This window comes from Nematolebias whitei, chromosome 1 (assembly GCF_014905685.2).
Source record: "Nematolebias whitei isolate Nwh7 chromosome 1, NemWhi1, whole genome shotgun sequence".
NCBI lineage: Eukaryota > Metazoa > Chordata > Actinopteri > Cyprinodontiformes > Rivulidae > Nematolebias > Nematolebias whitei.
In genome coordinates, this window is record NC_056498.1 from 33,341,087 (window position 1) to 33,354,740 (window position 13,654).

The window sequence follows — 13,654 nt, forward strand, 5'->3', positions numbered from 1 at the left end:
TTCCCACCACTTTCACAATAAAAGCTGGTTTAACATTTTTTTGTCCCATCTGGCAACCCGTCACATTCACAGATAACAGCTACAAAAATGTCTACTATCTGTCAAATGTAATCAAAATCTATAAACACAAATAAATCAAAGTAAAATCTTCTTCAGTTGTAAGTTCCTCTGTATCGATGTCCTAAAAAAGTTATTTGGCTGAAAAGGAAGTTAAAAGTCCAAACCTACTTGTTAAAATAACAAACGCAGGGTATTATTAAGTTTAAAGACAGACGAGAAACCTGTTGGTGACTCAATCTGCCAGCAGAACAAGAACCAGTCTGTTAACCGTCATCGTCATCATTTAGGACTTTATAAACCAGTGTGCACAAAAATAGTCTTGTTTCAGTTTATTTGTCAAATAGCACACGCACAGCCAACATTATCAGGTGTTTAAATATGAATTAATGCAATGATTAAAACATAAATAAATAAGGTGAACGCACATAAATTTAAAATACTGATATCTGTATTTTGAAAGAAACCACATATTGGTTGGTTTTTTTATTATTATTATTTCTCTGTGTGTGAGAGCCTGAAGATGAAAAACAGAAACTAAACATGAAGCCATCCATAACATATGATTCACGTGTTCAACACTGTTTTTACTTTTAGTTCTTTGGAAGACTTTGTCCCTTTTAAACGTTGGTTCTCACACAAACTGGTTAAAACCTTTCTACTTATGCTGAATTATTACTGACCAAATAATTTAATCAATCATTTTCAACTAAATGTGTATTTGACATCTATAATAACTGAATTTGTGTGAAAAGCTCTTTCATATGTTAGAATGAAAACAGCTAACAAGCAACATTTTTAATGTTATTAGGCATTATTCTCACTACAGGCTCAAGGTTAGGGTTAGCCTCAAGCTCAGGCTGGAAAGTATTTTCATTTTGTCTTCTTGAGGCGCTCCACTGTCCTGTTCCTCAACTGCAGTGTTCCACATCATCAACATCTCTTCTCCATAAAGTTCCTGAAGTTCTTTCTGACCCTCTCTGTTCCTCATCGCCTCTGTTTTCTTCACCAACATGTCCGTTCAGGTCTGCTCTGATCACCACTCTCTCTTTCCTGGGAATACGCTTTATCTCTTCATCCAGATCCTTCCACAATGTATCTTTCTCCTCCTCATCCCATCCAACATGTGAAGCATAACAACTGACAACATTTAGCATCATACCTTCTACCTCTACCTTCAGGCACATCACCCCATCTGACACTCTTTTCACCTCTACTACATTCTTTGCCAACTCCTCCTTCAGGACCACCCCTCCTCCATTTCTCTTTCAATCCACACCATGGTAAAACAGTTTAAAACCTGCTTCAATGCTGTGAGCCTTGTAGCCCTTCCACTTGGTCTCTTGGACACATAAAACGTCTACCTTCCTTCTCTGCATCATGTCAACCAGCTCTATACCTTTGCTTATCTCTGTCCCCACATTTAGAGTTGCCTCCCTCAGTCCTACATTCTTCACTTTCCTCTTCTCCCTCTGCCACCTGACACGTTTCCTTCTTTATGGTCATTGACTACCAGTAGCATAATTTCCACCAGTGCCCTGTTTGTCAACAGCACCATTGGTGGTCATTGTTAACCACGGCCTCGACCGATCCGGTATGGTGTCATTTAGATGAACTCACATATTAGTTGTGGCAAAAGTGTTTTACATCGGATGCCCTTCCTGACACAACCCTCACCATTTACCCAGGCTTGGGACTGGCACAAGAGGCTTGTACTCCTAGTAGCTGGTTTTGTTGAAGAACAGGCTCCAAGATCCTTAAACACACCAGTATGTTGTCAACCAGGAAGGAGCAGCTTGGCCCAGCCACTTACAAACTGCAGAGAAAACGATTAAGACAGAAACTACCAGAATCGTACAACAGAATAACAGTCTCTGACAGAAGTCTCTTCTCTCAGTTTCGTATTTTCTTACAGCAGCTGCAGCCTCCGTCTGATTGCTGACGACTTCTGTGAAGACATGATTTTGTTTCTTGTTGTGCTACAATCAGAGACATCTGTTTTCGTAAAGTTGAACGGATTTTCTCTGGTCTAATTTATCAATTGTCCTTGAAGCACAGGGTGCATCTAATAATGTTAGAGTCTTGGAGAAACATCCTTCAAGAGTTTGTCCTGAAATGTGCATCAGAGGTCTTTTCAGTGTTCAGGTTGCTCACGCGGTTCTTCCATTTCCTGCTGGTGTCCTTCTGCTTCAGGGTCTGTTTGAAGCAACCAACCCGGCTTTTGTCTCACCAATTTTGCGATCTAGTTTAATTATTTTTCTTTTCTCAAACGTTTCCTCCCAAAAACATAACCAGAGAGTATATCACCGTTTTAAGTGTTATAATTCTCTCTTCTGCAGCTTTCACTCTTCAGATGATGAGACAAGAAGGTTTCTGAGCCCTGATTTGTCCCATCTGTCTGAAGACAGACATGTCCATGTTTTGGTTCATTCATAACAAATTATCTTTGTGTTTAATATTTCAAAAACTCACATTTAAGAGAATTGAAAAGGCTGCAGCTCCCTTTAGTGGTGAATAACAAAATAACACTGATCACAAACTGAAGAAGCAACAGATTTATTTTAGAGTGAACAATTACAAATACTTTCAAACATGAAAAAAGGTTCTAAATATGTTTAAAATGGAGAACTAATGCTTCAAATGAATTAAAGAAGTTTGCTACAAAGTTTGTCAGTTGATTTTATTGAAGTATTTGTTTAAATCGTGCACCATGACAAACATGATCAATACGCCTTCATAAACAAAACATTAGGACATGGTTCTGAGTTTTTCACATCGTTGCCAAATGTTTTACAGTAAATGAATGTTGTTCAGAAACAATCATATCCTTTTTTTTTTTAAATCAAAACAAAAGATAATTAAATGCTGATGCATGCTCAATAATCCAGGTAGAAAAATCTAAGAAAGTTAAGTCAGGTTCCCTGGATGGATTAAAAATAAAATAAAAACATAAACTTGTTGAAACATTTCATTTTTAATCCAGAAGACTTCGTCAGACTGACGCTTTCATTATGAACAAAACATAAGTTTCTGAGATGATCATGATGTTTAAGCAGTTGTTTTTGCCATAACAATAATTAACAGTTCAAATAAGGATGGAGGTGGCTAAGATCAATATTTCATTTTGGCACAATTTTTACTAGAATTGATTTCAAAAGTTTTGATGTTAGCGTTCCCAAAAATCAGCTAAATTTTCTGCACTTCTCCGACGTACTCCTCCACCAGTTACACGTTTAATTAGCTGTATAGTGCTCAGATTTTGAATTCCGTATGCAGACAGCAACTCTTGTGGCTTGTCCAATATCTTGTCCGTGAAGATCATCCGCATGTCGATGTCTAAAACACAGAGAGAATTTTTAATTAATATTTATAGTCCCAATTATTATCTTTTAAATAAATATTTGTTCTCTCCTGGTGCATAAGAAAACAGGAAAGCAGTTGTTTGTTGCAGTTTTATTGTTCAGCAACTACTCAGCGGCCTCATCCATTTTGTCGTGTTGTACAAATAATTCAAATAGAATCTTAATTCTTGAGGATGTTAACTAATTTATAGTTTCAAGTTCAATCATTTTTTTATTTTTGCAGAAACATTTTAGGAAAAAAAACAGTTATTCTCCGCAGATATCAAAGTAAGTTGTTACTAAAGACTGTGACTGTCGCAGCATTCATTGTTTTTTTTTTTTTTTTTATGGTTTAGCATCAATTCTAGTTGTATTTTAGAAGAAAAAAAATAAATAAAAATGTTGTTATCCCTCATTTTAAAAAGGCCAGAAATTAACGTAATTTTTTTAACCTGAAAACTCTCAAAGTTCAAGAGTAACTAAGTGTCTCCAGAGTCAATGGCTAAAAATACGTTATGAAAAACTTTTTTAAAAGGCTTGATTCAGTGCTGTGTAGTGATTTAAAACCAAAATGTAAAACCTCTAAAACATTTTGCTTTTTCATGAACGCCATCAAATGGTTGGTGAATATACTAATTAGCCTCATTGTTAATTGTTGAAATAACCTCTAATTAACTTCTTGTTTTATTTTAATAGTTATTTGAACAATGTAATGGCCTCCTCTGCTCCTCTCTCATGTGGGGTCCCACAGGGTTCACTTTTAGGGCCCCATCTCTTGTTTTTATTTACTTCCACTTGGGTCCACTTTTCAAAAGCACAACATTTCTTTTCACTTGTATGCAGATGATTGTCAGGTTTATGTCCCCCTTAAGAAGAAGGTCTCAATTTCCTCATATCTCAAGGACTTAAGGACCTGGATGGCACCTTCACTCATTGAAATAGAAATATTAATTACTATCATTACAAATATAATCAAAATTAGAACATGAACAACAAAAATAAAGTTATAAAACACAAAGAACAATAATTTGGATAATAACTACTTTAAATAATTAGTTTTTGAGTACTTGGACTTGGTGTAACATTCTAAGATAAATAAATAATTGATCAAGAATCAAATCTAATTTATCTAAATAAAACTAATTACTTGGACAGAATTTTTTTCGGTTTTAAATGCATGAGAATTTAGACAAGGTTTAACTGTTTGAATAATAGTTTTAAAAGAAAGTTGGAGAAATTTACCTTTTTCATAGGCTCTGCCTATATGCTCCCAGTAACTCCAGAAATTCCCACTATAATCTCTCCTACTAACTAATGTGGGACATCCGAAACCCAAGTTATCTAAAATTTATATAAAGACGGAGAATTTCATACTTTTATTCATATTTCAGATACAATGCTTTGTGTGCAACAGAAAATATATTCAACTTCCGTTCCTTAACAGGAAGTCATTGAGGGGAAGCTAACACAGGTGACACCGTCTATTTCCTGGTACCAGTCTTGATGTGACAACAAACTGGTGCCAAAATAAAGTTACAATAATCCAACATATGCTGAAACAACTGTTTTCACATTATGTAAAGAAACCATGGATTTGAGTTTAGAAATGTTTCTGAGTTGAAGAAAAGTGAGCGTTACCACAGGAGGAGCATAAAAATTAAAAATGCTGGTCCAGTCACAAAATTAATAATCCTGCAGAATTTATTTTTGTTTTATTCTCATGAGTCCAATGGCAGCTGATAACTTGTCTCAGTGACTCACCTGCCATCTCTGGGAGTTTCTCAACTATTTTCTGCCTCAGCTGCTGTACGGTCATTTTCTGCATCTGCTCCTCGGTGCTGCAGAGGTCAATCATCATCTTCTCCCCTCTCACACCATAAACCATGACATGGTAGATCTTCCCCATGTTCCTCAAGTTCCTGCTGCTTGCAGTGCTCCTTCAGCCTCTGTGTTGAAAACAGCTCTGGGTGATTTTTGACAAAACAAGTTATGACATCATAGATGGCATTAGCAGCTTTCACTTTCTATTTCATACAATAAAACAACACCATTACAGTGTATTGGTGATACTGTTGTTTTTCTATTTAAGATTTTCCACGAATATTTAGAAAGTTTAAACTCTTTTTCTACACGTTGTTGTGAAATAAAGATTGTGTTCTTTGTTGAATTTAACATTCCTATTCTTTTTTTATTTTGAAATTGACCCACTTCCTGTTTTACTTTGAAGAGGCTCCCACAGATTGAAGTCTGTTCCTGTTTACATAATGTAACACGATGTAAACCACTTCTGATTGGATTGAAAACTGGCCAATCATGACAGCAGACTCAGAACGCGCTGAAAAGTTAGTTTTGCTGTGTAAGGAACGCCCTTTTTCACAGAACAAAGGATGTGCAGAGTTTTATCCCTCGAGGGAGTTTACAGACGGAGGAGTGAGCAGAGAGATGAAGCAGCAGCCAGCAGCAAAATGGAGCAGTATGACGGTCGTTTTCAGATTCCTCCTTAAACAAGGTTGTATTGTAGAGTTTAAAGGGATGCATCCAATTAATAATATGTTAAAATAATGACTGCATTTAACTAATCCACTGTTTATGCTTGTGAATTTGTGACTACTTTATGATTTGACTACTTTATGACTTCTGAATTTCTTTGCTTATTAAATATTCAAAACTAGAAGGTGCGTGTCTCTTGTATTTAAGTGCGTGTCTTTGACTGACTCCTGCAGGAATAAAAGGTAACAGACTCGGGTGGAGAAGTGAGATCAAAAACACAACAACGTGTCTTGTGCTATTTTAGCCAATCTGATAAGGAAACGTTCAGCTCATTCTGGAGATGGGTGTTCTGATGGTTAGTTTTTTTTTGTAACTTTAATACTTTTTATAATACTTAACATTAATTACAAATATTTTATTAATCACAATATACTGATATCTCTTACATTTTAGACTGTTCTGCTATTTTTAGCTTCTAGTTAGTTAAATGAGTGAAATGGCTTCAAATGTTTTTTTTTTTTTACTTATCTTGGTGAGTTTACGTATTGTAACGTCTCGTTTTATCTTGATTTTCTGCAGCTGTTTAATAACAATTACAAGTGTTCTTGAAATGGGAGCAGAAGAGACGCCATTTTGAAAGTAAAAAAGTGAAGATGCTCTCTTTTCTGAAAAGAAATGGACCAAAAGATGTGAAGGACAGAGTCAGCAGAAGTATAAACTTTTTGGGGGAGGCACCTGAGCAGTGAAGAGCATTGATGTATAAGTCGCTCTGAACTATAAGTTGCATCAGTCAAAAAGAGCATCATGAAGAGGAAAAAACATATAATCGCTTTGGCGTATAAGTCGCATTTATTAAGCGTTTATTTAATGGTCAAAACAGCTTCATTTCAAAATCTGTATGACTTTTTATAACCGTTTATTTTTGTCGCTGTTGTGAATTGTCATCATTCTTTGTTGAAATCAGGTCTCTCTTGTAAATGAGTCCTCGAGGCTCAATGGGATTTACCGGTCTAAATAAAGGTTGAATGACTTGCAGCTGGAACTGCAGCAAAAGGCGGCGCTACAAAGTATTAACGCAAGGGCGCCGAATAATATTGCACGCCCCACTTTTCAGTTTTTTATTTGTTAAAAAAGTTTGACACATCCAATAAATTTCATTCCACTTCACGATTGTGTCCCACTTGTTGTTGATTCTTCACAAAAAATTACAATTTTATATATTATATATTTTAAACTACTCAAAAGGAAGGAAGGGGAGGAAATCCTCTTCCCCGTGTGCTGGAAATGTATAAATACTTATATCTCTGTACTGTCAGAGAGGTGTTGCTCATGTTACTGTAAGGACACGTTGTGCTGGTTCTGAGGGTTTGTTCACTTGGATGTAAGGACAATATTTCTCTCCATGCAAGTATTTTTAATACGTTTTTGTTAAACATCAATCCTGGACTCCGAATTACTTCAAACAATTATTCATAACTAACGAACACAGATCCTGACATTATCACCACAGACTTGATTAATACACCTTTATAAAACCAAACACTGGTACATTTTATACATATATATATATATATATATATATATTTTACATTGTAGAAATTAAAATATATCTTCCAGTCAGTGTGTTCTGCTATTTAGACGATCATGGATCCCCCTTTAAGGGAACAAAAAAAAAAGTGTCAAACAGTCAGAGGTTTTATTGTCATTTCAGCTACGTACAAGTACATATTGAAACGAAACATTGTTCCTCCGGGATCACGGTGCAACACAGAACATAAAGCGCAAAACAATACAACACAGTGCAGATACGCAACAGTACAATACAAACAGACCTATAATAAGTACAAAAAGACATGTAACCTAATTTAAACAAGTAATTAAGAGACAAGACTAGAGACACGTGTTGATTAGTACATGTGTAGGTGGTATATGAGGTAGAAACATGTTCTAATATATGGCAGCGTAACATTGTAGTACATAACATTGTACATAACATATACAGATAAATGTTTTTCTCTTGGTCCCAATTAGGAGACACATCTGATACATAAAAAAACAATACACTGGAAATGTAAAACATACAACCTCAACTCAGAAAAAGTTGGTCTGTTGTGGAAAATGTTATATAATGTAATATCCAACACATCAGAGCAGGACGCAGGAAGAAGCAGGGGAAGCATTTAATGCGCTTTGAGGGCTCCTCAGCTCTGATCTTCTGCCTCCTGTACTCAGCTGCGTGTGTCCACCAACCGTTAATAATAGTCGGTGGTATAAGCAGTCAAAGCTTAATTAAAAATATATGGGGGGTTTTCGGGTTCGGACCTGTAATTACTGTTGATTCGTGGGATCGGGTGGGGTTCAGAGATGATGGCTGCGGGCTGGGGTCGGATTATTTGGACCCGAGTGCAACTGACAACCTTGTGGCCACAGTTCAAGACAGCTACTTCAACAATGGAGGTGTGGAACATGGCCCACTTGGACTCAATGTCTTGCTTTTTTTTTTTTTTGTAAAACTCTTGTAGTCACTGGGGCAGCTTTGCAGACAGACAAAGCTGGTCGATTAAAACTAATCCAGACTAGTTAATCCTGGCCTAATTTATGCCCTGTCCTTGAAATTTCCTCAATGGTTCATTTCTAAATTCATAAAATCACAGAGTTGTGTCTCACCTGTTGTTTTTGACATAAGTTTTGCACAAGAGTTTAAATACAGATGAAGATGGTTATAATCACCGTTTCATTTTTGCAAATACTTGGTACAATGCTGCATTTAGTCTGAAAGTTTTGGTGCCTGCGGTTCCAAAAAGTCAACTAAAACCTCTATACTTCCTCGAAATTCCCCTCCACCAGACAGTGTTAAAATCATATACACAACGGTCTCATGTTCAACTCCATATTCATACAGAAGCTCTGAGTCTTTCAGCTGCCAGCCTCTGAAGATCAGCTGTTGTTGGGCCTCTAAAAACACACACACACAAGACAAACACGCAAAAATATTTTAAATATCAAAGTCAGTTATAATTAATAATATACAAACAAAAAAAATGTCTAAGCCCACTGGCACATCAAAAATCTGCAAAGCTGATTTGTTTTAATAATTTGATTGTTCATTTATGTGACTTGTGTTTTATTTTTGTGGTTAATAATCAATGACCTCTACTGTTTTCGTGTGTTGTACAATTAAAAATGAATAGAAGCTCTATTCTTGAAAATATTAGGTTGCTTATAATAAAAGTTGTATCGTTGCAGAAGCATTTGAGGGCTGAAACTCCACGTTGCCTCAACAGATATCAAAGTTGTTACTAAACGATGACTGTTGCTTTTATTGGCTGTTGTTTTCATCATTTAGCATCAATTCTGGAGGAGGAGAAGGAAAAGCTGGGTTTTTTTTCCCCCCAATAGTTTTAGATGTTTGAGTTTTCTGCTGATAAAAACTTTTTTGTGTAATGCTCCAAGAGTTGACCTGTTCTTTTCTTAAGAAGGTCAAAAACACAAGACTGAACAGCTGCAGATGAGTTTCACAAAATATCAAAAATCAACAAGTCTGTAGAATTTACTTTAATGTTTTATTTCTATGGTTTTACTTTAACAAATGCGTTTTCTCTCATTAGATAAACGAGTCTACTGGCAGCTGATAAGTTTACCTGGGATGCCTTCCTTCTCATATATCAGTGTCATCAGCTGCAGCACGGTCATTTTCTGCATCTCCTCCGTGTTGCTGAGATTATACTCAGTCTGTTTACCAGTCAAGCTCTTAACGAAGATCTTGATGTTTTCCATTTTCTGCTCCTGTTCTTCTGCACCTGTGGTGAAGACAAAGTTCCTTCAGTTTGTTCTCTCTTTTTATTTAGATAAAAAGTATTTCAGTATTAATTTTTTTTTTATTACGTTTTTTCCTGTCTCATTTCCTATTGTTGATACAACGAGCATAAAAATGAAAACAGGAATATAAAGATGGCTATGATTTCCGTTTCATTTTAGGCAAATACTTGAGAATGATGTATTTAGTTTAAAGACTTTGAGGGCAGCATTTTCAAAAGTCAGCTAAGTTTTATGATCTTTGTGTTTCACCTTGAACACACGGACGTCCAGCCTGACATATAGTGCTGCCATGATGAACTCTATAGTTGGACAGCAACTCCGAGTTTTTCATCGGCCAGCTATCGAAGACGAGCTGTTGTTTGTCCACTGGAACACACACACAAAGAGCTTTTAAAAATCATACATATAAATTTGCAAACAGAAAAAGAAATGTTCTACTCATGCAGTGGCGCTTGAATGTTAGTGAAGCCTTAATAATTGTCTATAATTCTGCATAGACAGGACCTAAAAACATCATCAGATTTTCAAGTAATAGTCGGTGAGGTCACAAAGGACCCCAGGGTAACCCCAATAATGGTCAGTCAGGTCATCTGGACCGTATCTTTTTTGTGGAAAGACGTTTCGCCCTCTATCCAGAGGGATTCATCAGTCTGAGGAGTCTCTAATAGACAGTTTTCCCCACCAAGCAGTACACGCCTTTAGTGGACCAACCAGTTTGTTGGTGATAAGATGGTTTCTGGGGGCCGTCCTCTCCCACGTCCACTCCCCGTTGAGATGTGTTCCCTCACAACATTGTCACATTACAGACAGTCTTACAGCGTCAGCAGGGTATGATAAAAGTCACCAGTTAGCATTAGCTTCCACTATTTATTTCACCTGTTTAGCGGTTTCGCGTTAGCAAAGATAATTATTAGTTCAAGGATTAGTGGTTAGCGAAGTTAACTTTTGGGTTAGCTGTGCAAACCACTGTTAGGTCGTTTTCACACCCGATAGTCCGACTCGGTTTGATTGGGGACCAACATTTGGACCATTCGTTTACATTTTCAGCCGGTGGTTTGCATTCAAAGTGCACGGAGTCAATGAGCCAACCTGTTCTGCCTCTCGCCTGTGGTGGTGCTGCACCAAGAACTACTGAAGGAAACGACACACAAACCTCTGAAGAAGACACTGAGCGCAACTTGCTTCTGGAAATAAAAACAAAAATGGGGTGGCGTCATATCTGAGCGGTTTTAGGATTTCTGTTTTGTCTGTGGCTCGTGTGCCAAACAAACATTTTCCAACAATGGACTCGGCATGAGCAGCAGATGAGGCGGAAGACCACGGAGAATGTTGCTCTTCACACAAGGCGGCTGAGACGGCTCCCGTATGACGTATGAGAAATGTGCGTTTGTTTTGGTCGGATTTACCCAGAATGCCCTGCACTTTAGTCCACTTCCTGCTTTTAGAGAAGTCCGGTTTGCTTGCATTCACACTGCATTCGAAGCGCGCTAGAGTTTACTTCAACCGAACTGAGACAAGTATGTAGGCGGACCAGAGTCACTTTTTTGGTCCACATCAGAGTCGATTGCTCAATCACACCTCCACAAACGAACCAGACTTTCAAGACAAACGGATGAGAGTTCGATTAAAGCGGACTAAACAGAGCTGGTGGGAATGCACCCTTAGAAACCATGGATATGAGCAGAGAAATATTTCTGAGTTGTAGCTAACAGATACCAATCCAATTTAAAAAAATCAGCAAGCCTGCAGGTTTTACTTTAACAAATGTGTTTTCACTCATTAGATAAATGAGTCTACTGGGAGCTGATAAGTTTACCTGGGACGCCTTCCTTCTCATATATCAGTTCCTTCAGCTGCAGCACGGTCATCTTCTGCATCTCCTCTGTGTTGCCGAGATTATACTCGGTCTGTTCACCAGTCACGGGCTCAATAAAGACCTTGTTTTCCATTCTCTGCTCCTGTTCTTCTGCACCTGTGGTGAAGACAAAGTTCCTTCAGTTTTTTTTCCCCCCCTCTCACACGATTTAGATAAAAGTCACAGAAAAACATCTTCACAAGACAAACCTGTTCACAGAAATCATAATGAGTTGTGTTTTAACATTATGAGAATTTCCATTTATCTAATGTGATGATGATTGCTGTGTGTTGCATCATCATTCCATCGTGGAAAACAAACCGGTTCAGTAAGCTGAAGTAATTTGCGAATATTTTCTCCAGAATAAAATACTGAATTTAAGAACAAATATTTTATATTTTAAAACTGTCTGACCCTCGACCGCGTCAAATTTTTTTTTTTACCTCCTTACAAACAAGTTAATTAACATCTGAAACAAGAAATGTATTCAATAATTTGGTTTCAAATTTGAATAGACATACTGTTTTTATGCAAGAAAACATTTAACTGGGTCCAAAAGCTTGTTTTTTTTTAGGATTCCATCTTTTTATCCTTCCTGAACATTTTTCCTTTTCGCTAAAGAGATAAGACGTCCTGTGACAGGAAGAGGACTAACTTTTTTGTGTTGTCTACACTTGTACCACTCCTGGATCACAACTGGAAAGTGAGCTTCTTCATATCTCTCTTTCTACTGAAGACACTGGATGACAAAAAGCTCAACACCTGTGTTTTCACTGACCCCTCCCTTTCTCTTTAAAATCTGTGTTAACCGCCCAAAATCATGTTTTTGGATCATTAAAAGCAGCTAAGCTGAGAAGCTAAGCTACGAGCTAAGCTAACAGGCCGACCTCTGGAAAAAAAAAAAAAAAAACCTCCATCTTGTCGAAGCTCCAAAAATTCACGGTTAAAACCCGCGCCTTCGTGTAAAAAGTTGTTTTTCTCTGCAAAAAGAAGCCGAGAACTTGTTCACTGATTTTTTTTAAATAAAAGCTTTGTGTGAAAAATGCTATGCTAGAGAGCTCAAACAACACAGAGCGTATGCCATTTTGAGAACCGAAGCGAGACAGCCCATGTCGCGTCACGTGGCCTCCCTCCCATTTTTCTTAGAGACACGCTGCTCGCTCCCTCACTAGCCATCCTTTGGTTCAAACAGTCTTATACTGCCATCTGGTGGTCGGAAAAAAACGCAGTACACGCAAAACAAATTAAACATTTCTTCTTAAATTTGACAATTACTCATTATTGTCAAATTTCAAACAATATTATTGTTTATTGCAATCATTTCTGACAATTAATCGCCCAGCAAAATTTGTTATCGTGACATTCCTAATTAACGTTTGCTCCAGGAGTTCCGGAGCGAGACGAAGGTGGCTTTGTATGGCAAGCCAAGTGTCTCATTAATAGCCACTTTTACCTATTAATGAGACACTTGGCTTGCCATAATGCTTGAGGACCCTCTAGTGGCTACAAATGGTAATGTTTAATCTTTTTCACGTCAGAATGAATGAAATCATCAGATCTCAGCCAAAAATTGGGTTTTAAATATGGAGGGGGGAAAAAAAACAAAACGTATACGAGTCGTTTCGGTGTATAAGTCGCAGGACTTGCAAATTTATGCAAAAAGGTGCGACTTATACGGTGAAAAATACGGTACTTGTGCCTTCCCCAGTGTTTCTTCCTTCGTGTTGCCAACTCCTGCTTCACCTGCGCGCATTCCCAATCACCCCAGGTGTTCGTCATTATGTCTCGTTAGTGTCCCTTTAAGTTCTGCGTCCTTGTGTTACTAAACCACAGCTGCCACAGCTAATCCTGGACTAATTTAAGCCCTGGCCCTGAAACCGTCTCATATGTTTGGTGGCATTTGTTCAATATTAAATACAAAAAAAAAAAAAAAAAACAATCACAGAGTTGGTTTATTCTGACTCATTTGTTGTGTTTTTCTACACCAAGCATCAAAAAAGATGGACAGCTATGACTTGTGTTTCATTTTAGGCAAATATTTGAGAAGAACGATGCGTTTGGTTCGAAGGCTTTGATGGCAGCATTTGCAAAA

General features: G+C 37.3%; 1 protein-coding gene across 1 annotated transcript; it reads right to left on the reverse strand.

The window, feature by feature from the left end:
• Nucleotides 1-8,655: 8,655 nt before the first annotated feature.
• LOC119408558 (ubiquitin-like) lies at nucleotides 8,656-10,061 on the reverse strand. Its single transcript, XM_037675436.1, has 3 exons — nucleotides 9,957-10,061; nucleotides 9,530-9,688; nucleotides 8,656-8,843 (listed from the first exon to the last, which is right to left on the reverse strand). Exons 1-3 carry the CDS (start codon nucleotides 10,036-10,038, stop codon nucleotides 8,656-8,658), a joined length of 429 nt encoding a protein of 142 aa, XP_037531364.1. The 5' UTR covers nucleotides 10,039-10,061.
• Nucleotides 10,062-13,654: the final 3,593 nt, after the last annotated feature.